The following is a 25,159-nucleotide window of genomic DNA, read 5'->3' as shown; positions in this document are numbered from 1 at the left end:
TACAGTAACCATGTTACGTGTGCACTGGTCACAGACACATGAAAAGACATCACCTCCCCAGGGAGATTTACAGCAAAACCACAGTGAAATGTTACCTCTCGCCTGCCATTCTGGCTACTATCAGACAGCAGAGTTGTGAGCACTGGTACAGATGTGAAGACAAGGGAAACCCCTTTGCATTGTACAAATTGGCGAAGCTACTACGGACAAGAGTAGGAAGGTTCCTCAAAAAAACTAAAAATAGAACTGTATGACCCAGCAATTCCAATTCTGGGAATGTATCTGAAGAAAACTCAAGCACTAGTTCATAAAGATACATGCATTCCTGTATTTATTGCAGCCTTGTATACAGTAGCCAAGATATGGAAGCAACCCAAGTGTCCATCATTAGATAAATGGACACAGAAGACGTGACACACACACATGCACGCACACACACACACGGATATCACTCAGCAATAAAAACGATATTTCATCATCAGGAATGACATCTTGCCATTTGAAACATGGATGGGCTGAGAGGGTATTTTTCCAAGTAAAATAATTCAGACAAAACCATATGCTTTCACTGATATGTGGAATCTAAAAAAACCAAAGCTAATGGACAAACAAAACAAAACAGATACAGGCTCGTAAATCCAGAGAATAAATGAATAGTTGCCAGAGGGGAGAGGGTGGGGGGTGTCAGTGGAAAATATGAAGGAGAATAAGAGGTACAAAGTTTCAGTTATAATAAAGATGTCACAGGATGTAGTATACAGAACAGGTAATAGAGTCAATAATATTATAGTAACTTTGCATGGTGACAGATGGTTACTATTCTTACTGTTTTCATCATATCATAAAGTATATAAATGTTGAATTACTACGTTATACACCTTAAATTGATATCATATTCCAACTGTACTTTAAAAATTAAAAAAATAATAGTTTCTTTTGGTTCTGATAACTTGAAACAGAACTGTTTCTTAACTATTAGCCCTTTGACCAATCTGATTTAAAAATAGGGACTATCATTGGTAATGACCTGGTGAAAAAGGTGTTGTATATTCAGTTTGTTAATGAGTTTGCCCACTATAGTCCTTACCCTGGATCAGGGGTGTCAAACTCATTTTAACCGGGGGGCCACATCAGCCTTGCAGTTGCCTTCAAAGGGCCGAATGTAACGTTAGGACTGTATAAATGTAACTACTTCGTAACTAGGGGCAAGGGGCTCGGCGAGGTTGCTGGATAGGAACAAGGTTCTGGGCTGGATAAAATGAGGTGGAGGGCTGGGTTTGGCCCGTGGGCCTTGTGTTTGCCACCTGTGCCCTAGATTCAGTCCCAAACACACTCACACACCTGCGTGCTCTGCATGTTCACATACATGCAAACAAGAATTTCAGAGGTGGTCTAGCTAAGTGCCCAGCCACAACAGAGAAGGACCCTTTGAGTTAGCACGTCTGAAGCCCCTTGTCAGTCCTCAGTGTTCTTTTGTTCTCATCTTATTTTGCATAATTGGTGAAGATGAGGGAAAGGGGCATACTTATGTCTGTTTACTATACAGGACCAAGTACACAACTTTTAAGTAACATTCTATCAAATTCAGTTTGATGAAAATTAATATTGTCCATTTGCCTGCATAAGATATCAACAAGGTCAGTTTGCCAAAGAAATTTCCAGTTGGCTCAAATATAGATCCAGTTGGGTCTGAAGGGTCTCCCTGCACCTAGCCACACTTCCACCAGTGCCTTGGTTGGGGAAAACACCGCTCCCCTGTTGTGGCTGGGCCCAGAAGGAGACTCTCGTACCCTGACACATGTTTCTGAAGCACAGGTACCCCCACGCAAAGTGGCATTTTTCTGGTTTTCCCCACATGTCTCTGTAAGTTTCTAGACTGTTATTTTTTCATATCATGAATATCCAGCTGTCCCAGTGCCATAGGTTGAAAAAACTGTCCTATCTCCATCAAATTACTTCACATGAGAACAAATTCCTGGAAGGACACAGACAGCCAAAGTTTCCCCAAGAAGAAACACATAACCTGAGTCATCTTACATCTATTAAAGAACTGGAAATGATCGTTTAACTTTTTTCCTGCAAAAGCTTTCAGGCCAAGGTGGCTTCACTGGTAAATTCTACCAAACATGTAATAAAGCTCTAGTGTCAATTACACACACCTGTTCCACAAAATTAAAGAGAATACAATACTTACAACTCATTTTGTGAGGCCATCATTACATGGATACCAAAACCAGACCAAAATATCAGAAAATACAATGCAGATCATTTTCCCTCATAAACATTCATGCAAAAATCCATGGCAAATGTGAATGACTATAATCCTACAGTGTATAAAATGGATAATATATCATGACCACATAAGGTGGATTTCAGGAATGCAAGGTTGGATTTCTAGGTGATGGAATTCACTATATTTATAAACTAAAAATTAAAAATCATATAATCATCTCAGTGAAGCAAAAAAAGCATCAGACAAAAGCCAACATCTATTCCCGATAAAAATTGTCAGCAAACTAGAAACTAAAGGAAACTTTGTCAACTTAAAGGTCATTTATGAGATAATCTACAGATAACATTACTTCATGATTGAATGCTTTATTCCTGAGATCAGGAACAAGGCAAGGATGTCTGTTCTCACCACTTCTGTTCAACATTATACTGCAGTTTTCTACCAGTGGAATAAGGCAAGAAAAAGAAATAAATGACACCCAAATTGGAATGGGAGGAAAAAAGACTCTTTATTTTCAGACAACATGATTGTCTACATAGAGAAAATTATTGCATTTCTATATGTTAACAATAAACAGTAAGAAATTGCAAAAATTAAAGTACTCTGTAATAACATACCACATGTGAAATACTTAGGGTAAGCCTGAAATAGAATGAGAAAGATTTGTACACTAAAAACTATAAAACATAGCTGAGAGAAATTAAAGGTCTAAATAAGTGGAAAGGTATAGTGTGTGGGTCATAAGCTGGGAGACAACATGGTTGTGATGTTGATGGTCCCCATGACAAAACAGCCTTTAAAATGTTTATTAAACTATGTTTAGCCTGCAAAGCTGACTGCCCACTGCCATTCACTCTCTCATCTCCTTTATCTACAGCATCTCTAAACTTGCCAGTTCGGCATGTGGAAAGCCTTTGAGAGTATAGATTCTCATGAGGAAGGAGAAGCTGAGTAGTTTTCATTTTATTTGGACTTGAAGTCCAATTGGCCAGAATTCATTTTTACCTCTGCAGGAAGGGAAAGAGCAGCTATGAGATTTTATTAGGCATATGGATACTTAAACTTGCAGGCTTAACTCTGAGCCCCAAAGGACTTTCTCATTAATAAAATGCAAGGAGAATAGACAGAAGAAGCAGTGGGAATAAAAGCATTTTAAGCAAGTTGTAAAAAGGTTGGGGTCTGTGAGCTTTGCCGACAGCTCTTGTCCTGGTTGGCTTCACTGTCCGGTCCCACTGGGTCAAGATGGCCTTCCTGGCCCCGTCCCACCTCCCTGGTCCCATCAGTCGGAACTGATAGGGGCTGCAAGGACCGAAGTACACCTGCAGGGCCAGCTTGGGGTCCGTCAGGAAGAGCCACGGTATGTTAGGCTTGCTCCCTATGAAGGAGCCCAGCTCGTCCATGTATGGGATGTAATCTGTCAGCAAAGTCTGGCTGTGGCCAAACCTGAGGAGGGAAAGAACGTAGAGCAGTGAGGTGTAAACAGAGCACCCGTTTCTTATTTTGTACCTCAGAAAATCAGCATTTTAGTGGGCACCTCCAGTAATAAGCCCCTCCTCTCTTTTGCCACAACATTAAACATATCACTTGGTTTTTTGGCTATAAATGAGCTTTTAGTTTTCTCCCCTTCCTAATATTTATCCAACTTTGATGTGTTTTGGGGGTTTTGCTTTTAAAATTTATTTTTAACCATAGTTGACATACAACTTAATACTCTTTAGGTCCATCCATGTTGTTGCAGATAGCCAGATTTTATTCTCTTTATGGCCGAGTAGTAGTTCACTGGATAAACATACCATATCTTCTTTGTCTGGTCATCTCTTGATGGACACCTATGTTGATTCCATTTATTGCTATTGTAAACAATGCTGCAATGAACATAGGGGTGCACATATCTGTATAGATTATTGTCTTCATTTTTTTAACGATACTGAGAAGTGGGATTGCTGGGTTTTACTGCAGTTCCTTTGTTAATTTGTAGAGGAACCTCTATGGATTTCCACAGTGGGTGCACCAATTTATTATCCTAGCAACAGTGCACAAGGGTTTCCTTTTCTCCACATCCTCACCTGCGCTTGTTATTTGTTGTCTTTTTGGTAATATCCATTTTGAAAGGTGTGAGGTGATACCTCCTTGTGGTTTTGAGTTGCATTTCCCTGATTATTAGTAATGTTGAGCATCTTTTCATGTGTTTGCTGACCATCTGTATGTCTTTGGAGAAATGTTTATTCAGGTCATCTGTCTGTTATTTAATCAGATTGTTTGATTTGGGTACTGAATTGTATATTAACACTCCTATGGAGTGTTAATAATCATTTGTAAATATCTTCTCCCATTCAGTAGGTTGTGTTTTCATCTTATTGGTGGTTTCTTTCACTGTGCAACTGCTTTATTTTTTAAATTACATTTATTGTCGTAGCATTGGTTCATAACATTGTATAAATTTTAGGTGTACAACTTTATTATACAACATCTGTATACTCTATTGTGTGCTTACCACCCAAAGTCTAGTCTCCTTTGCTTACCTTGTATTTAAACCTGTTTACTTTTTCATCCTCCTCCAACCCCCTCCCACTCTGGTAACCAACATTCTATTGTCTGTATCTATGAGTTTTTATTTGTTATAAAAGCTTTTTACTTTGATGTAGTCCCATTTGTTTATTTTTTCTTTTGTTGCCTTTACCTGAGGAGACCGATGTTGGGAACTGCCCTGCCTGATTTCAGAAGCTGTAACCCCTCCATGGCTAAGGTTGAGTGAGCAACCTACAGACCATAAGCCGCTAAGGAGACAAAGCTTATCTCCCTGGCAGGGGCACCGCCTCTGCTCCTTTTACTGCACCCTGACTGGCCCCCAATGCTTGATCAGTTAGCCAATGATGGGTAAGATTCCTCAAGGGAGGGACAACCTAAGACAGGCATGATCACAGGGGCCCCCCAGGAAGGATTTGGGGGGCTATAGAAAATAGGGGTGATGGACCCTCGCCCCTCAGCTTTGACATAGCCTGAGTCCTCATTCTGTCTGCAAGAAGTCTCCTAATTTCTTGGCTGCCTTACTTCCCCTGCCTGACTTAAGCCTGAGACAATGCCTTACGCCTGAAACAATGCTGGGGGTGGGTGCTGCCCTGTGCAAGAAAGGGCAGGCCTAAGAAATAATGCAAAAAATCCTATGAAACCTGCTTTGCTAATACCCTCAATTTAAATAATAAGGGACCAAACAGGAAGTGAGTTTGTTCCCCAAAGTTTTATGGCACTTTAACTATCTGACCTTGACTCATAATAAGCCCTCAGAGTTCTTTGAATGTTATCTATTGTTTAATTATTTCTGCCTGACAATGATTGATGAGCTTTATTCCTGTGCAAACTGAACCCAATAAAAACCTGTCACGGCAAGGGTTGGCGTGCTCTCCCCTTGAGAGAGTGGCCGATGTGCTCCAAGGCTTTTTCTCCTCTTGAGAGGGAAACAGCCATGCTGTCCCTTTTCCTCCACAGGACTTGGTAGTCTGTGTGAGTTTGTCTCATGTCTGTATACTCTATTGTACAGAGTAATAGTACAATAACTGTACAATAACAGTACAATAACTTTCCTCCATAACTCCGTGGACACTGCGGGCTGGTGTCCGTGTCAGAGGTATTCAAAAAATATTGCAAAGACAGATGTCTAACCATTTACTGTCTTTGTTCCCTCCTTGCCCCTCTTCCCAGAATTATCTTATTCCTTGGATCTCATTTTTTCTTTGCTCTTATTTTTAAATGTTTCATTGTTTCTTTTTATGTTTCTTTTTTTCCTTTTTATTGAATTTGTTGGGGTGGCACTGGTTAACACAATTGTACAGGTTTCAGGTGCACAATTGTACAACACAGCATCTGTGTATTGTATTGTGAGTTCATCACCCAAAGTCACGTCTCTGTCCATCATCACTTATCCCCCTTATACCCTCACCCATCTCCTTCCATCTTTCCCACCTGCCATTTACCACACTGGTGTCCATGTCCATGATTTTTTCTCTCTTCTCTTTCTCTCTTTTTTTCTTTTGCTGCCTTTGTTTTCTAATAGGAGTTTTATGGTTTTAGGTCTTAGTCTTTGAGTTCATTTTTGTATATGGTATAAGAAAATGCTCCAATTTCAGGTGTTTTTTTGTCACTTATCTGTTTTGTTTTCCCACTATTAAAGAGACTGCCCCCCACCCCCTGCACTGTATATTCTTTTCTCCTTTCTATAGATGAATTGACCATATACACATGGGTTTATTTCTGGGACCTGTATTCTGTTTTACTGATTTATGTGTCTGTTTTTATGTCAGTATCATACTGATTTGATTACTATAGGTTTGTAGTATAGTTTAAAACCACAGTACTTAATTACCTCCAACTTTGTTCTTATTTCTCAAAATTTCTTCAACTCTTCAGGGTCTTTTGTGGTTCCATATAAATTTTAAGGTTATTTGTTGTAGTTCTGTGAAAAACACCTTTGGTATTTTGATAGGGATTGTACTGAATCTGTACGTTGGGTAGTATGGACATTTTAGTGATGTTAATTCTTCCAGCTTACGAGCACTGTGTATCATTCCATTCATTTGTGTCTTCTTCACGTTTTTTCATCAGTGTCTTATGGAAATCTCAGTATAGGTCTTTCACTTCCCTGGTTACATTTATTCCTAGGTATTTTATTATTTTTGATGCAATTATAATGGGATTGTTTTTAAATTTCTCTTTCTGATAATTTGTTATTTGAATATAGAAATGCGGCCCATATCTGAATATTTATTTTGTATCTTGTAACTTTACTGAATTCACTAATTCATCTTTTTTGGTGAAGTCTTTAGGGTTTTCTATACAGAGTATTACATTGTTTGCAACTAGTGACAATTTTTCTTCTTCCTTTCCAATTTGGATGCCTTTTATTTCTTTTTACTGACTGATTGCTGTGGCTAGGACAGACATGTGGCTGATGAGAAAGGAGCTCTTGAAGAAAGTGTTACAGTTGTTTTTCAATCTCAGAACTACTGGCATTTGAACTGGATACTTCTGTGTTTGGGTGTACTGTCCTGGGTACTGTAGGGTATTGAGCAGCATCCCTAGTCTCTACCCATTAGATGCCAGTAACATGTCTTTTTTACTTGTGATGACCAAAAATGTCTCCGGACTTTGCCAAAGCCACCCCTGTTTGGGAACCTAGTGTTATACAGGAGAAATGTGATGGCTCTTATCTGCCCATGCAAGACTGTTAAATTATAGCTGGTGTTCTGTTTGTTTCATTAGTAAGTACAGTCTCTTACCACTTGAGTTTATTCCTTATTTCCTTATCAATGTCATCCATCATTTCCTTTGTAGTTGGCAGGGTACATGAGCCTAGGGAAGAAATAAAGAGGGAAATATTGAAAAAGACAAATCAGAAATGTATAATGACACGTAATGCATTTTATTCTGTAGTTATGAACTCTGTCCATAAAAGATTTTGTATCAACTGTACTTGAACAACATTAAATAATTTTAAAAAACTTTGTTTCAGTACAAAAATAAATAAGTAGAAAAGAAGGGAGAAAAAGATTTTGTATCAAGAAGAACTGTCTATGGTGTCTCTAGTACAAAGCGGTTCACAGGGAGGAAGATCTGAGAAGCCCATGAACTCGCTCTGGGATGGCGAGGCTGCTCTGCAGTGAGGGCGTGGCAGTGGAAGAGTCTGTGGCTCTGAACTGCCCAGTCTCCTGCTCCTGCTGTGTTATAGAGGGCCTGGTCTTCAATACACGCAGGAACACTCCACACACATAACCTCTGAACAGCTTCTTCATGTTCCTTGTCAGTGTTGTCTTATTAGGGATTCTCTCAAGAAACCACCTGGCGCAACAGTTCACTTTTAAGGTGCATGGCAACTAAGATGGGACACTGGAAGGAAGCATGGTTTTCTCAGAATCAGCCTGCAGCCGAGGAGGATGTTTTAAGGTATATGAACATCTAATCACTATGTTGTACACCCAAAAGAAATGTGATGCTGTATGTCAATAGTAATTGAAAAATAAGTTTTTTAAAGTGAGGGCAGCGTGACTTTTTTGTAAATTTTACTACATCAGTGGAGGCTTTTTCTGATTGCTGATGGCAGCTCACTTGCCTTTTAATAATGGTGAGAATTTATTGTCCACAGTGGGCGAACACGTCTAGCTCTTGTTAGCATCTTGTCTCAGCCTGACGGTGCCCTGTGACCATATGGTGGCTGTGCTTCTACTAGAATTTTGATCATTTTGTTTGCTGTTGTGTCCTAAGTGCTAAGACAGAGCCTGGCACATAGCAGGTAATCATTAGTATTTGCTGAATGAATAAATGATACCCTTTGTTTCATGTAAAAATTTTTTTGGTTTATAAACTGTACCTAGTCTTCCCACAATACCTCAGGCACGAGGCACTGCTGTGCCATTCAAGAGAAAAGACAGTGGGGAGTTAAATGTTAAAGACACTTAACAGGGGAGTGCCCGTACAAAAGATTACACAACAGGGCTAGTACAGTAATGTTCCCTTGCAAGAAAATCTTATTTATCCACAACATTTACAGAAAGCACATACATATGCTCCATGATTAACACTTTTTTCATTACCTATAGTCCCAGTTTTTATAGATGGTGTGCTAGGTAAGGTATACCTGTATTGGCCAAGACCCTTGAACCCTTGAATAAAAGGACACTTTCAATAACAGTGACAATCAGTATCATTGGAGTAAATTAAATCACCATATTTGAGACATTGCTTTTCTCTGTGTATTTCTTGTATTCTTGACTTTCTCACATAAACATACTTGTAGTCCCTAGAGACCATGGAGCTGAGAGTGGAGGGATGGAGAGAAGATTGTCCGTAGAGTAGAAGTGACCTCATGTTATTCTGAAACAGGTGGACAGCAAAAGGGCCTCCCACATGTCTCCGGGCACGGCCTTTCCAACCTTTGCAGTATCCTTGGACATTAAGTGACTCATTGCTATTCTTCTCTTGCTTAAAGCCTTGCAGAGTGCTTTCAGTTGCCTCACCAGAAGTCCAAGCTCTTTAACAGCTTGTACAGCCCTCCACTCACCAGTTCTTTCTTCCGTTTCTTGCCACCCCCTGCCTCTGTGTCATATTCCCTCACACCAAAGTGTTTCTGGTTCTTTACCCACTCTGTGCGGTTCCTCACCTTTATACCTTCCTTTGTGCTGTGCCCTCTTCCTGGAATAGCTTGCTGCCCAGTTGCCCTCACCAGAACAGCCTACAGTTTCTCGCACTGCGGCTGGCATTCCCCTCACCCTACTCGAAGCTCTCTGGGGTCAAAAAGCATGCTGTTTTCCTTGGTGTCTCTAGCACCTAGCATAGTGCTGGGTATCTACTAGATGCTTCATAAACGTCCACTGACGGAACAGACGAGAGACAGAATGGCCCACCTACCTGTGAGCACTTTAGTGGCCCAGCGGGCTTGCTGGTCAGTGGTGGGGATGGCAGCCCCGAGGGACTGGACAAGGCCAATCACAGCCAAGGTTGGCTTCTCCATCATTGGGGGGAAGATGCCTTTAAACAAGGTGATCTCATCGTTTCTGCTCTTGATGATGGAGTCATCAAGGAAAGGGTAGTCATAAACATAGCCTGTGGCAAAGATGACAGCGTCAATGGCCTCAAACATGGTCCCGTCCTCAAACATGGCTGAGGTCTCCTTGAACTTCGTCACACCAGGCCTGATGGACAGGGTGCCACACAGGATGCGCGATGGGAGCTCATCATTGAACACAGGCTCTTTCCTCAGGGTGCTGTGAAGAAACAAGAGTCACAGGCCTTTGCTGTGAAGTGCCTCGTTCCCAGGGGATCCCCGCAACAGCCCATAGCATGGATACCAAATTTGAGCTGTTAAGTGTTGGCCCGAGGATACCCTGCTCTCTTCCTCTGGGCAGACCTTAAGGACATCTGTCTGAGCTGCTTCTGGTGGCTCCTGGCAACTTCTCTTCTGGGTGCCTACACTATTTGGAGACTTGCCAAATGCGTTAGAATGAAAGTAATTCCTCGACATAACAAAAGGGTTGAGAAGGCCGACTCTGGATGATGCAAATGCATGTCCCAGCTCAGTCTTAGTAGCTGCCACTTGTCTGCATTTGTTTCCATCAGAGTAAAATGGGGATAATCTAGAATCTACCTGAGACAGGTGTTGTGAGAGTTAACGAGTGATTATCTGTAAAGCACTCAAGAGAGGGGTTGGCATGTGCGAGCATCATTACTGTAAGTGAACTGTGATGGTAACCAAGGTCTCTCATTGTGCGTGGGGAAATCAGATTTGCTGTGGCCGGATGTCATGTTGCCACGTTTGGTTCCCTTTCATCAGCTGTGGTCCCAGAAGAAAGCATAACAACTTGGGTGCCACGCATCTAGGAACGTACGTACGCGTGTGTGTGTGTGTGTGTGTGTTTGAAGACATTCTTCATTTCGAGTTAAGTTTCCTTCAGAGATTTGGACGTTTCTTCTATCTCAGACCTTAAGGAACTTGATTGATCTTAGAATTTGTTTCTGCACTCCCAAACTGCTCTCCACCTCTACAACCCTGAAGTTTCTTCCTTTACCTCATAAGGTGACAGAAAGTAGGTCACACAGTAAAACCTCCTTTTCTGTCCCCTCCTCCACCTCTGCTGTGTAAGGCAGGGGTGAGGCCATGTCAGTTCCTTAGGGTATTTGGAGCCCTTTATGGGAGGGAGCTTAGTTTTTGGGAGTGGATTTCCGAAACTATGTTTTAATCATCTGAAGGACAAAGCCAACGTGCAATTTGCAGTTTCCTTTATAAGACAAAAAAAAAAAAGGTAACCAGCTCAAGATCTGAAACTTCTGTTGCATTAAGCATACTTGGAAATGTGTGAAATCACCATTGTTTTCTTTTGGGGATCTAGCTGTCTGCCAGACTAGGGAGGGCTGAGCGTGTGGCTCCCAAGCCTGGCGTTTGCTATTTCAATTTCCAGTTCTCTTTTATTTTTCCTTAGCCTGTTCCTCTAAACACAGTGGAACACTTTTGCTAGCATGGGCCAAAGATAAATTTCTTTGTGAATCATTTCTTTTCTTACTCATTTGAATCTTTTTAAAAAAATTGATAGTGATTCCTCTACCTAGAACACCTTTTTCATTAACAGGTATTGGGCTGTGTCTCCATAGAAAATACATAGATGAAGCATGCTCATTTCATTGACTGCATTAGTTCTGTGATCTCAAATGCCTGAGGCGCCCCAGTACTTCTGACCGTCCTGCAGAAACCCACCCTGTCTGTGATGGAGGAGCTGTGCACTTACTTTTGTGTCGAGACTTCCTAGTTGCTGAGACATGTCGGGTAACCCGACTTTGCAATTGGTCCTTAGGAGCATATTAGAGAATTTGAGACTATTAAGAACCAATATTTTGTGAAGTTTTATAGTTTACAAAGTAAGTCTTGTATATTTTTTATCTTATGGAATACCACAACAGTTTTGAGGTATATAAAAATAATAATTATTATAATAATTACTCTATAATAATTATTATTTCTATCCGCATTCAACCTTAAGTATGGACAAGATAGTCCTCAAAACACTGTAATTTTTGAATTGGCTCAGCCTCCCAATGTCTGTCGAGGTTGTAGCTACCACAGCTGAATTCTGCACGGCAGGGTGACTGAGCTGCCTGTCCCTTTCCTGTTCCCCGATTCTTCCACATGCCTTTCCCCTCTAGAGTAATTTCCAGAAGATTTTCATCCCAGCCATGGCCTCTGGGGATGCTATGTCACCTACACAGTCCTCAATGTAACTCCACCAGCCTCAGTGAGACAACTACAGAAAGACCTGGAAAGAAAGAATCCCACTTAAACCAGTGGGCCACTCTTGGAATGAGAAACACGTGTTATTGGTAGTACCCATTTAGAGGCATCAGGCCGTAGTTCTCATGCTTAAACCGTGCGTTCAGCTTCTTGACATATAGCCAGTCAGAGACGGATGAAGGAAGGATGTTCTGGAGAAAGGAGGCAAAGCGGGTGACAGACACCATGTCCCAAGGATAGCCGTCATCCCAAACCCGGCTCATGACCCAGGAACCACTCCTGGTGCTGATGACGACCTGGTGGGGAAGGACACATTGACTTCAGAAGTATTCTGCAAGAAGTAGCAGATACAACATGATTCTCTGGATATCTCCATGAATTTACCTCCTTCACCATCAGGGGAGGGCCACATCTCAGATGGGGGTACGTGACTGAACCAGGCAGAGGTGGACTTTCTCCCTCCCTGTGCCCCAGAGGGCTAGTGCACAGTTGTTGAAAGAAGTGATGTGTTGGAACAGGAGGGCTTTGTATTCACCCGTGGCAGGTTTTGCCTGCATACACTCATAGGCTAAGACGGTAGGTACGATAGAAACCAGCCAATCCAGCGAAACTCAGTGGTGGGAGTGGCTGGGTTGGGTGCAGGAAATGTAGTGAAATCTCTAGCTGAGATGAGGCTAAGCAGATGCGAAGGGTTTAATTCTCTTCTCTGTTCCTGGTCTCCTTTGCCAGTTCTTGCTCCACACCTAGGTGGCATGTTGCTGGGCAGCCCCATGCCAGGCAGTGGCTTCAGCCCTGAGTCAAACTCAGTTGCCTATTTTACCACTTTTGTGATGACCCAAGGGGGTCTGACTTTTAAAAAATCCTTAGCTTTTATTTACTTGCATCTAAGAATTTATTTATTGAGCACACATTTCCTTTAAAACATGCTGTTCCTACTGGTCGTGTAGGATGTTGCTTGGAGTCCCCTGGGAAGCCTCCCTTGACTCCAGGCTGGGTTAGGTTCTCCTTTCTTGGTTGTGCCACTCACTGAAGTCTCATTACCTCCTTTTGCAGAGATGTGCATACCTGTCATCCCGCCTCCACCCATCGCCTGCTCCTTGAAGTCAGGAAGTACTCTGACTGGTTTCTGTGTTTATTTCTGATACATAGAAAGTGCCCCGTGTTTTTTGAGCTGTGGCTATTGAGTGGATAAACAATAGTAAGAGCTAAATCTTGTGTCTCTTCCAGACATTCAGAGTGGCAAACAAGTACCTTTTGCATTTTATGTGATAAGAAATGCTGTTAAATAAATTAAAGTAGAGCCACCAGTTTGCTGGGGGTGATCAGGGCATAACATTAAAACAAAAATGCACACTGACACACATGCTTCTGGTTCCAGCAGCATGCACCCCCCCCCCCCCCCATGAGTGTGGGCCCCTTCACCTGGCTTCACAGGGAAAATGTCTGCAGTCTTCCCTGCCTGGGCATATGTGATGGGGGGGGTCAGGGGACCCTTGTGGTAGGACATGGCCATCAGCATCCTCAGTGCCTGGGCTGTAGGTTTGGTAGCACAGCTGTCCCCCAGGTTTGTTTCCCCAAAGCTTTACCTGTGTGGCCAAGCGACTGAGCTCTACAGCAATGTCACATCCCGAGTTCCCTAGGCCAACCACGAGGACCCTCTTCCCCTTGAAGGCTTCTGGGCCCTTATAGTCCCGGCTGTGGAGGACGTGGCCTTGAAACTGGTCTAGGCCTAAGTGGAACATGGGAGGTAGGTTGAGTTGATTTTCAGAAGAAATGATATAGAGTCACGTATGTTGATATTTTTATTTTTAAATCTCCTAATGGCATTCTTAACTTTAAAAAAAGTTCCCTAGTTGAAAAGCACTTACCCTTTGGTGGTTTTTGACAAGAAACCCTCAAATGATTACTTTTGGTGCCTTAAAAAAAAAACCCTTAAGATATGAGAACTTCTATTTTGATAATGATAGCTAATATTTATTGAATACTTCCTGTAGGCTACACCCTCCACTAAAAGCTTTATGGATTCTAACTATTTAACCTTGATAACATCTCCGAATGGTAGAGACTGGTATTATCTCTATTTTAAAATACAAGGACATTGAGATAAATAAGTGACTTGACCAAGGTTAAGTGGTAAAGAACCTGTGGAGTATTAAGCCCGGGTACTCTAAGCCTGTGCTGTATTGTGAGCCTCCAGGAAATATAGTGCCTCTTAACGTCAATGGTTTGATCTTCAATTCTCCATGAATCTCTACTCTTCTCGTGATCTCAGCCTGTGAATATCATGCCTTGAGATGGGAACTGTAGATGGGAATCTTTGAGTGGATGTGTGTTTCTGTCGGAAAGAAAGAAGGAAGGCTCCTTGTGTGTTGTATTTATCTGATGCTTGCTACTTTTGTGTAGTAATAGAGTGTGCCTGCATGTGTGCACATACACACACTGAGATTTCTGAAGTTTGTTTGCAAAATGTGCACATATATGAATTTAGGAAACCCAGATTTCCTCTATAAGTCACCAATATGTTAGTTATAAATAACAGAAAGTGTGACTTTCTGTGAACAGTTTGGCAGTTGGGCTCCACTTCTGTGAAGGTGTAATACTGTGAAGGTGTAATACTGTGAAGGTGTAATAATGTGAAGGTGTAATACGCAGTCAGGACTTATGTTCACATTGTGCCTAAGGTAACACACAGCTCGGAGCCTGTGGCTTCCTCTTGTCTCTGGCTTACAGGCCCTTGATTCTTTTAGTATAGGGGTCCAGGAGGCCGATTATTACTATACTTCACACATCTTCAAGCTTAAAATTTTACTCCAAAATTTTTGCAAGCTTAAGAATCATCGTTATGTACAGTTTGTGGGAAGGTCTGCTTCAACCTTGATGTTCATGTCTAAATCCTGAGATTATTATTATTATACATTTTCCAAACTTACCAGGGAAAGAATCACGTGGCAGATTGGGGTAGACATGATGTCCTGAACAAACCATGACAGCATCAAAAATAGTAGATTTCTGCTTCCCATTCTTTTCCAAAACCACTTCCCACTGGCCAGTGACTAAGAAGCTGGGGCATTTCTTGACACTGGAAACCAGGGTCTTAAAGAAAATCAGAAAGAAATTTCTTCTACTCATAATTCTACATGTATTTATTTATCTATTCAGCAGTATTTCTGTGGAGGAAATAACTGTTATGAGCTCCCCTGGTCATTGAGAAGCGTGTAGGAAGATGTTAAAACAGGAGTCACAGTGAATCTTCAGACTCACCAGGGAAAGTACTTATGGGGGTATGTTTACTCTTTTGACAGGAGTTAGTAAATTTGGGGTGTGTAACACAGCGTTCTGGTGAAAGTGCTGTCGTATTTGCATACGGCCCCCCCCAGGGACCCCCCTGCCTTCTTCCTCTTGGATCCCCTCTCTCATCTACTCCAGTGACGTGAGCGTGTCTCAGGGCTCAGCCCTCACTCCTCCTCTCCTTTGCTCGGGATGCCCACTCTCCTTTGGAAACATTAGCCACTTTCACAATATGACTATTGGGTAAGTGCGTACAAAAACCAAATTAGATTACATTAAATTCAATTACAATTATTTGTTCAACTTAAATTACTTTAATTTGGCACATTTATGTTTAACTTATAAATACTCGTAATTGTGATATTTTAAATATTTATTTTATTACATACACTATGTATTTATATACATAATCTATGTATATAAATACATAATATATATTTAAATATATATTACTTATAGTATAATGATGTATATTTTAAATTATATAAATATAATTTATATTTTATTATATTAAAATAATAAATAAAATTATGTGTAATCCCAATTCATGATTTTGCTGATTATTTTTCTAGGTCTGTGTGCTCTGTCTGGAACAGTCATGCACTGGGGTTAAGAGTAAAATTAAATGAATGAACAGCCAGTGCCTCTGGGCCCCGATTCCTGAGGCTCCTTGTCTGAAGAACCAGGTGGGTGGAAGATGAGGGGAAGGACTGCCTTGCTCGTTCATGTCTCTTGGGAGGTTTTCTAACAGTGTCACACTTCCTGAAACCACAGCGTAGGGACATGAAGTATGACTGTGAACTGGAGAATCTGATTGTCACTAGAATATGAAAGCGTGAGGGTGGAAAGCACACCACAATGGCCGAGCTGCCTTCAGCATTTTCTGTGGCCTTTTAAAAGCTCTCAGAGACTGATGGGGAATGTGTTTAGGGACAAAAAACCCAATGCACGAATACTTTACAAGCTCTACTGCTCAGCTCCGATGGGGGAGCTGTCCAGCTGTTTGGCTCTGATTTCTATAGCTGAGTGGCTGTGTCCTTTTCCTCCTACCCACTGAAATCAGCAGCTCAAGTTACAAGGCTCTTACCTCAAACTGTATATACTTTAGAAGACCCTTCTCTTGAGCAAATGCCTTTATGTACTCCTGGAGCTTGCTGTGGTGGATGAAGGTGGGGTAGTCCTCCGGGTACGGGAAGTCTGGGAAGCACGTCATCTCCTTGGAAGAGTTGGTGAACACGCCCGGGTAAATGCTCGCCCTGCCTTCTTCTGCATGGTCCTAGGAGGAATAGCAAAGCTTGAAAAAGAAAGCACGAATGGAGTGCCCCTCAGCTTTTTACTATGTAAAAAAACAAAAACCAAAAACAAACAAAAAACAAAACCCAAAGACCCATGCAAAAAGGAACAGCTCTCTGTAAGACCTGGAAGGAAAACCATAGCTCCTGGCTCAGAGCTGGCCTCTGTCCACCTTAGTCCTTGTTCTAATTACTCCCAGTATTAGCTGTGTTTTTAGTCCCACTGAATTTTCTTTCTTTTTTTCAATCACAGCCATGGTTGTGGTGTTTAAAAAACATCCAGCTAAGTGGTTTGAAGGGGCGGCAGTTTTTAGCTTGTTTGGCTGTGCGGTGCCCAGTGAGCTCTTCAACAGCAGCGGAACCCTCTGCTGAAGTGGTTCCCCCACTTTGGGGAAAGCACGTCAGGGGTGGGGCCTGAGGATTTGCATCTGCTGCCAGGAGGCAGTTGTTGACATGGCCATGGCCGGCCCAGGGGCCCACTTGGAGGACCACCGCTGGTTGGAAGTGAGTGCTGCGCCCAAGGAGTGCCCTAGCTCACCACTTAGAGGCCTCACCCCTCTCCAGCAAACCCAGGAAGCCAGAAGTCCCAGAACTTGTGTCCCACCTTGGGACTGCATTTTAAAGTCACTGTGTAATTGAAAAGCAGCTTTTAAAACTTTTTAAAATTTTAATTGTTGTTCAAGTACAATTTTCTGTCTTTTACTCCCAACCCAGCCCACCCACCCAACCCTCCCCCGCTCCCCCCAAAAGCAGCCCCTTTTGAGAAGTGGTTGAAAGCTTAATTGAAAAGCAACATTTTCTCTCTGCTGCCAGGACAGGGCTGAAGCTTGCACAGTTGCCTGCCCAACAAGCACATTTATTAGCCCGCAGCCTCTGCTTCCCTAAATCCTGAGGGAACCGAAAAGCTTGGAATGGCTGCTGGACTCAGGATGTCTGTCGTTCCCCTATCCTTCAATCACCCCCCCCCCCCGCCCCCTGCTGTCCCCTGGAAGATGGAGACAAAAAGGAGACAAAAAGTTCGGGAAGGAATGGGGAGGATTGTAGGCAGTGCTTCCTGAGGCCTCAGTGTTCTCTCCAAAGTTGGAAACAACACTTCCTGTGCTTGTGGTCCTGTTTTTCTCAGAAGAGCTAAGCTCAGAGATGGTGACTTTCTAAGCCTCACTTGGAAGCGGCCGCCAAGGTCAGCAAGAGGGCAAAGGCTGGTGACAGGCAGGTTCTCAGGTCTTCCAGCCCTGTTCCCCAACAGATGGTGCCTGTCCTTAATGATTGAGAGGAGGGGTGGGGGAGGTTTCTTAGCTGCCCTTTGAAGGCTGGGAGGGCTGAGATGCAGTCTGGGGATTGGTTAAGGAAATGGGAGACTTTGCTCTTGGATGGTTTCCATGTTAATGAGTCTCTGCCCTTTGGCCCCTGGACCCCAGCCAATCAAAACATGCGGAGAGAATATGTGTCCTGCAAGTTCCTTAGATTCTTTTTTCCCCTAAGAGGTGGTTCTCCGTACAAAAGAAAATAGCTGTATTGTATAAAAACAGACAATTGCTGCTGCTCCAAAGAGCTCGAATTTTCATTATTTCAATATGTCAGGTGGTCTGAGCCAGTGAGGAGGATATTAAGCTCTGACTCTGCCTCTGGCTGGGGCAGCTTGTCCTGGACCCGGAGAGCCAAGCAGCTGCAGGCAGCTTCTCGAGTCTGTCCAGGGTCATCACTGCATTCGTGTCTCCTCTTTGACACTAGAGCACAACCGGCTTGAGGGCAAGAGCAGAGGCTACTTCCGGAGGGCTGTGTGCATGTTTTTCTAGTTTACTCTATCTCCTTTCATTTCCCATCTCGGCTTCTCAGTCTCATTTCTGTGAGTCTAAACATACCCTCGAGGTCCAGCTCAGGAGTTGCCTTCCTCCTCCTCGACTGGAAGTCGTCTGCCTGCACCACGGGGATGCTCTTCACTCCCTCATCTCGTGTTCACGTGTCGTGGACCTATCCTGACATTTGCTTTCTCTCTGCGTTTGAAACGCAGGCTGCCCGTGGTGCCTCTCTTTGGCAGCCACACCCACATCATGCCCTGTGCGCCTGTGCGCACACGTGCATTTGCTGAATGAACACATGAAAGAATAAGTTGAACGCGAGCCCAGAGAGTTCTGTGTCCCCACTTTGCAGTTGAAATGCCCTGACCTATTGAGCACGGCTTGTTGAGCAACCTCTTACCACAGCAGATTAAAGTCATTTGAAGCCAGGGGCCCTGTTAGAACACGTGAAACTTAAAACATGCTCATACTCAATCTGCTAGTGTATAAATCCAATTTGGTTTTCACTTTACAGGAAAAGCACACGGTGAAAAGTTCAGAATGATCAGGTTTCTCTCTTCCAGAGCACCTCTGCCCACCAGGGCTTGCAAGAGGAAAGCTTATGTAATACATTTGCCAAAAGCCACTCTCTGCTTGTGTGTTGTACCACTCTGCTTTGAAAAGAAGGACAGGCTGCAGTGTGAGGAGGAGGCTAAAGTTTATGTTACTTGTGTGGGTTTACAGCTCCACCGGGCCTTTGCTGTCTTTCTGCTTATACATAGTAACCTCAGGGAAAAGAGACATCTCCTCTTGTGGAAAACCCAGTGTCTGACTTTGTACCTTATCAGCCTGTGTTCTGTGGCTTCTGTGAATAAACTCTAGATCGGGCTGCGCTGGTAACTAGACCCCCGGATAGACTGTGTCCAGTGCCTTCTCTGTGCCTGTCATGGGCTGCTGGTCACCCCTGCCTGGAGACCTCTCCCACCTGGCACGGCCACCCTGTTGGAGACTGCACGTCTGTGGGGTGCTGTTCACACACCGTGGGGATGGCAGTCTCTGCACTGTGTCACACGGTGGTCCTCTGCTTTCCTTCAAGTAGGGTGTTCTTCATGTCTCAGCCAAGAGCCCCCCTGCAGGGGGGTGGCTGACCCTGACCTGGCGAGATTCTAGTAGTCTGAACACAAACCTCAAGGCATGTGTTCATTAAGTTGATAGTCCCAAGTTGACAATCCAGGTGGCCTAAGTTTCCATAATCTCTTAGGTGACGCTCTTCAGGTCAGATATATTTTGGAAACATGTAGATCTGGGGATTAGTTTGGAGCAGAAACCGTTGATGCAGAGTGACCACTTCGTGTATATTAGCCATCCTAGCACCTTGCACACAACTTTGCCCAAATAGCTGCTCAAGCAGCATTGGGTTGTCACTAATTAGATAATAGGGAACCATGTCATGATTCAGGTAGAGTTGGCCATGTCTCCCTGAGCAGATGGAAATAGAGAAAACTGAATTCTTAAAAAACAGACCAACCAGCAACCTCTTGCTTATTCCCTAATGAAATTAAAAAATTAATGATCTTATAACTTCTATGATAGATGCCTTCAGGATTATAAGACCACCAATCTTCTTAAAATAAAAGCTTTGAGATCGGTCCAGATGTGTTCTGATTAACCCACTGGTATACTCTGTTGTCGCAGGCTGGGCTACAACTGAGACCAGGACAGAATATAGTCACACGATGAATGATGGAGATGTAATTAATGTCTGCGAGCAGGACGTGTATCGTCTACATCCAATAACAAGAGTTGGGAAAATCATGACAGAAAGGCCAGAAGTTTTCCCAAACTTGGCTTTGAAATTTAAAAATTGTGTTTATAATGACGGTTTTCTGATTTTATCACTTCTGCACTAAGTCTGAATGGCAGAGACAATCCGTTTTGCCTCTGGATTTGGATCTGACAGGACAGTCAATAACCACACACCCAATACACATAGTCATCATTCATAAAAGCTTATGATGTTTGCCCAGTACACATAATTACAGAATTATAACTTTTAGAGTCGGAAGACACATTGGCAGTGATGTGATTCCCCACCTCTGCATTTGACAGATGAGTGTTTGGGATCTAGAAAGAAGAGCGACTTGGCTGAAACGCCTGCCCAGAACACACCTAAGAGTTGAGAAGAGAACTGGGGACTTCTGACCCATGCAGGTTTTTGTTTTCCCTCCTGTTCCTAGGGTTTATGAGCAAGCAGTAGGGACTGAGCCCTCTCAGTTGCATGGGGAGGCAGTGGGGTGGTTTGAGCTGATTACTGACATTAGCTCTCCTAGCAACCCAGAGGTCTGGGCTCCATCAGGCCCATCACAGTATTTAATAAATGCGGTGTCCTCCTTGGGAAGCCTGGCTGGGGAGAAATAGTTCTGAATGACTGGACATCAGTGAGGTGGGAGTGAGGCCGTTTTACTTTCCAGATCTGGAGCTTTTGTGACCTACCTCCAAATGCAAAGTAGAACCCGTCAGATTGGATTTGCTGTCGAACCCAGCTCCCTCTTATTGGGGTCCCAGCGGTGGGCCACTTACCGAGAATTTCCATAGGCCTCCCACGTCATCACTTCTCTCAAAGCAGGTGGGCTCCAGCCCCTCCTCTAGGCAGCACCGTATGGAGGCCAGGCCACTGACACCAGCTCCGATGATGGCCACTCTCTTCCCCATGGCCTCCCGTAGCAGGGTCTGGACAGTTGTTCTTCTGAAGTCTGTTCCTGGACACGTCAACTTTTCAGCAGAAATAACCAGCCGAAGTTTAAGAGTCAGGATCCTCACCTTAACCGAAGAACATAGAGAGACACATTAACAGTTGATGCTCATTTTTTTTTCCACCACGTTTGCAAATAAGATTCTAAATCTGGTTTCTTCTCCTGATTATTCAACGTGCCCAGTGTGGTGGAGTCAGTGAAGGCAAGAACAGGAAAGACCCTGAGGGTCATCAGTTCCGTGCTCTCATTACAAAGGAAGCAATAGTCACTCCTGGGGGATTAGAAATTACTTCTTCAAGGTCTCAGAGCCAACAAATAAAGGGGTCAGAACTAGAACTCAGGACTCCTGCCTGCAACCCATGGACAGGGACCTCACTCTTATTTTACCTGCTGCCTTCCTCCAGAGAACCAGCAGTGTTCTGAAAGCGGAAGAGAATGTTTTTTGAGATGATAATTGGGAAAGGGGGTGGAGTTATTATTCTTAAAGTGGTATTTCCTTTTTCTTTGTATTTCTTGTGGTGGAGTGCCCTGGTAAAACATTACCAGCAAGATAAAGGACCCAGCATGGTAGTGATGGGAAATGGGGGTGGGGAGGAGGGCAAGAATGAGGTCCCCAATACTGGGGACAAAAAAGAAAGCAGTCACTGATATGGTCACTGGAGCTGTAAGGTGAATCCCTGGGGGATTAAAGGAAAAATGGTTCTGTTGTTTATTTTTGCTTTGGGGCTATAGAATATATATAAACAAAGGCTATGCACCTGGACTACAAGGAAAAGTTTTCTTGTGCCAACAGGTTTTTTTAAAGCCCAATTTTCTGGAAACTTAAGAGAACTGGATTTGAGGAGCTGAGCTAATTCTTGGAGATGAGTTTGTGAAACCAGTGAACTCAGGGGCAGAATTGTGAATTCACTTGTCTGGCTCCCTCCCTCTTTTATATCTGCCCTGCCTACTTCTGTATTCTTCCCTCTTCCCCTCCTCCCTCATCCCCTCGTCCCTCCCTTCCTCCCTCCCTCCCTCCTTTCTTTCTCCCACTTCCCTCTTCATCTACTGTGGGTCGTGCATTATAGAAGGCTCCTAGAGGCTCAGCAACAAGCAGACAGTGATTTCCATCTGGAAACATGCAGTCCCATGGAGGGGCAGACGACGAATGCCACAACAGAAGGAACATCTAGGAATAAGAGGCTTCCAGAGGAAGTGAGAAGAGAGCTGACTCTTGAAGGAATAGATGTTTGCCAGGTGGACAGTGGACAAGGAAACACGAGAGCCAAAAGCAAAAATGTGCCACTGCAGCCTTGCGATGAACAGAGTTTATTAAGGGACAATGACATGGGAGGCACATGCTGGGCAGCTGCGAGATGAAGGGCATATCCCTGCACTGCTGGGCAGGCTCCGAAGAATGACATAAAACAGCAGGGTGGATAGGGTGGGTGTGACCAGACCCAGGTATGGGGAATGCTTGACTCACCCAGGACGAAGGCCTGTCTAGGAACCAGCACACCGCGAGACAGGGGGTAGAGGAGCTGGTGTATGTCAGGGGGAAGCTGTTGACTTTGATCTTACAGTCTCAGAGGGGGTTTACCGGAAGCAACCTCTGTTCTGGCCTGGGTCTAGCTCGAGGGTCCAGTGGTGCTCACGTCACAGAGGGGTCTCTCCTTTCCTGGTGGAGGTAGCAGAATTCAACACACAGACATTGGGTGGTGAAGGACCTTGAAGTGTTAACTCAGGGGTTGGGCACCATCCTCTGGGTTGAGATGATCTGGAATTTTGAACAAGAAAGTGACAAGGTCAGAAAGATCAGATTCAGATGGAAGTGAACAGTGACTAGAATCAGGGATCCCCAAACCTGGCAGCTTATTTCAGTGGTCTCAGCCAGAGATGCCCAGGGCTTAAGTTACAGCAGTTGGGGGAAGGAAGGATGGAGACTGGGCACAATGGGGTATTTAGGAGGTAGGTGTTTCAGAACTGATGGTAGGTGTTTGGGAACTTGCTGACTAATGATACCCCCTCTGCCTGGTACCCCCAGTCCATCTAGCAGTCGCCTCTTAGTTCATGTGTACGGATTGTGCACTTAAGTTCTGTGCCTTCTCCATTTACTTACTGTTTCTATTCTTAATATTCCCCTGTCTATTTTTGTACCTACAAATTATATTTCTTAATCGCTGTACATTTTCCCCATTTTCCTCCCAGCTGATAACCCTCCAAATGATCTCCATATCTGTGATTCTGTTCTTGTTCTGCTTGTTTGCTTAGTTTGTTTTTTTAGATTCAGCTGTTGATAGTTGTGAATTTGTTGCCATTTTACTGTTCATAGTTTTGAACAACTTCTTTTTCTTAAATAAATCCCTTTAACATTTCATCTAATAATGGTTTGGTGATGATGAACTCCTTTAGCTTTACCTTGTCTGGGAAGCACTTTATCTGCCCTTCCATCCCAAGTGATAGCTTTGCTGGATAGAGTCATCTAGGTTGTAGCTCCTTGCCTTTCATCATTTTGAATACTTCTTGTCAGTCCCTTCTAGCCTGCAAAGTTTCTTTTGAGACATCAGCTGACAGTCTTACAGAAATTTTCTTTGTAGGTAACTCTTTGCTTTTCTCTTGCTTCTTTTAAGATTCCGGCTCTGTCTTTAACCTTTGGCATTGTAATTATGATGCGTCTTGGTGCGGTCCTCTTTGGGTCCAACTTGTTTGGAGTTGTCTGTGCTTCCTGGACTTGTATGTCTATTTCCTTCACCAAATTAGGGAAGTTTCATTATTTTTCAAATAAGTTTTCAATTTCTTGCTCTTCCTTTTCTTCTGGAATTCCTATGATTTGGATGTTGATGTGTTTGGAGATGTCCCAGAGGCTTCTTATAGGATTCTCTCTCTTTTTTTAATTCTTTTTTCTTCTTGCTGCTCTGGTTGAGTGCTTATTTCTTCCTTATGTCCCAAATCATTGATTTAAATCCTGGCTTCCTACCCTCCACAGTTGGTTCCTGCAGAGTTTCCTTTATTTCACTTAGTGTAGCCTTCATTTCTTCCTAGGTGTTTTTTATTTTGTTGCCATGCTCATTGAGTTCTTTGAGCATCCCGATAACCAGTGTTTTGAACTTTGTATCTGATAGCTTGCTTATCTCCATTTCATTTAGTTCTTTTTCTGGAGTTTTGTTCTGTTTTTTCATTTGGGACATATGTCTTTGTCTTCTCATTTTGGCAGCTTCCCTGTGTTTGTTTCTGTGTATTAGGTAGACTTGCTTTCACTCCCTATCTTAGTGGCATGGCCTATTGTAGAATAGGCACCTGTTTACATTGTGTGGGGTGGAGTCTCAGGTAATTGCCACTTAGGTAGGAGCAGGGCAACCCACGCCACTGCTTTGTGGCTCTGTGTGGGGGGAGGGCTCGGAGAGAGGGCACTGCCGCTGCCCAGCTTCTGGAGGCTTGCCCGGAGCTTGCCTTGTGTGACTGGCATCCTTCTAGCTGTTGCCCTGGTGCTGAGTTCCAGAGGGGGTGTCTCCGTGTATGTTTTTAAGTCCATGTGGGTCCTTTAAGGGGAGTCTCCTGAAAATAAGGCAGTTTCTTCCACTGCCCTGATCCCCACTGGTTTTTACAGCCAGAAGTTACGGGGATTGGTCTTCCTGGTGCGGAACCCTGTGCCGTGCAGTCTAGCCTGGGGTGGGATTACTCGCTCCCAAGATACCCCTCCTGATTTTTATCCGCCGCACATAAATGTGGGACTGCCTATTCCTCCACCACCGCCTCTCTGCGCCATACTGTGTCTCTGTACCTCTCTGCCTGTCTCCGCATCTCCACCCCTCTTAGCCATCTGGACGAATGTGGCTTCTTTAAATCCTTGGTTGTCGGACTTCTATACAGCTCAGTTTTCTGATGGTTCTGGGTGTTATTTGTTTTGAGGTCTATGTATAGTTCTTTCTGTGGTTGCATGAGGAGGTGAAGCATGCTTACCTGTGCCTCCATCTTGGCTGGCAGTCCAACATTCACCAATTTTGGTAAGTTTTTTTAAAAAATGTATGCCGATACGACAACTGTTATAATACATTCTAACAAAGTTG

At 43.5% G+C, this 25,159-nt stretch overlaps 1 protein-coding gene across 3 annotated transcripts; it reads right to left on the bottom strand.

Moving 5' to 3' along the window:
- Positions 1-3,244: 3,244 nt before the first annotated feature.
- LOC118979058 (putative dimethylaniline monooxygenase [N-oxide-forming] 6) lies at positions 3,245-21,559 on the bottom strand. 3 transcript variants are annotated; one of them, XM_037034947.1, is made up of 9 exons: positions 21,501-21,559; positions 20,941-21,180; positions 16,378-16,566; positions 14,933-15,095; positions 13,589-13,731; positions 12,099-12,298; positions 9,632-9,987; positions 7,507-7,579; positions 3,245-3,676 (listed from the first exon to the last, which is right to left on the bottom strand). In XM_037034947.1, exons 2-9 carry the CDS (start codon positions 21,070-21,072, stop codon positions 3,334-3,336), a joined length of 1,599 nt encoding a protein of 532 aa, XP_036890842.1. In that variant the 5' UTR covers positions 21,073-21,180; positions 21,501-21,559; the 3' UTR covers positions 3,245-3,333. The 3 variants fall into 3 exon arrangements, with proteins under 3 accessions (XP_036890842.1, XP_036890843.1, XP_036890845.1); XM_037034948.1 differs by having other exon boundaries at positions 21,490-21,511; XM_037034950.1 differs by lacking the exon at positions 21,501-21,559 and having other exon boundaries at positions 16,378-16,584; positions 20,941-21,460.
- Between the last annotated feature and the right edge of the window lie 3,600 nt (positions 21,560-25,159).

Source organism: Sturnira hondurensis, unplaced genomic scaffold, assembly GCF_014824575.4.
Source record: "Sturnira hondurensis isolate 20B ecotype Veracruz unplaced genomic scaffold, ASM1482457v3 Scaffold0022215, whole genome shotgun sequence".
NCBI classification, from domain to species: Eukaryota; Metazoa; Chordata; class Mammalia; order Chiroptera; family Phyllostomidae; genus Sturnira; species Sturnira hondurensis.
This window is presented reverse-complemented; position numbering and strand designations above follow the sequence as displayed.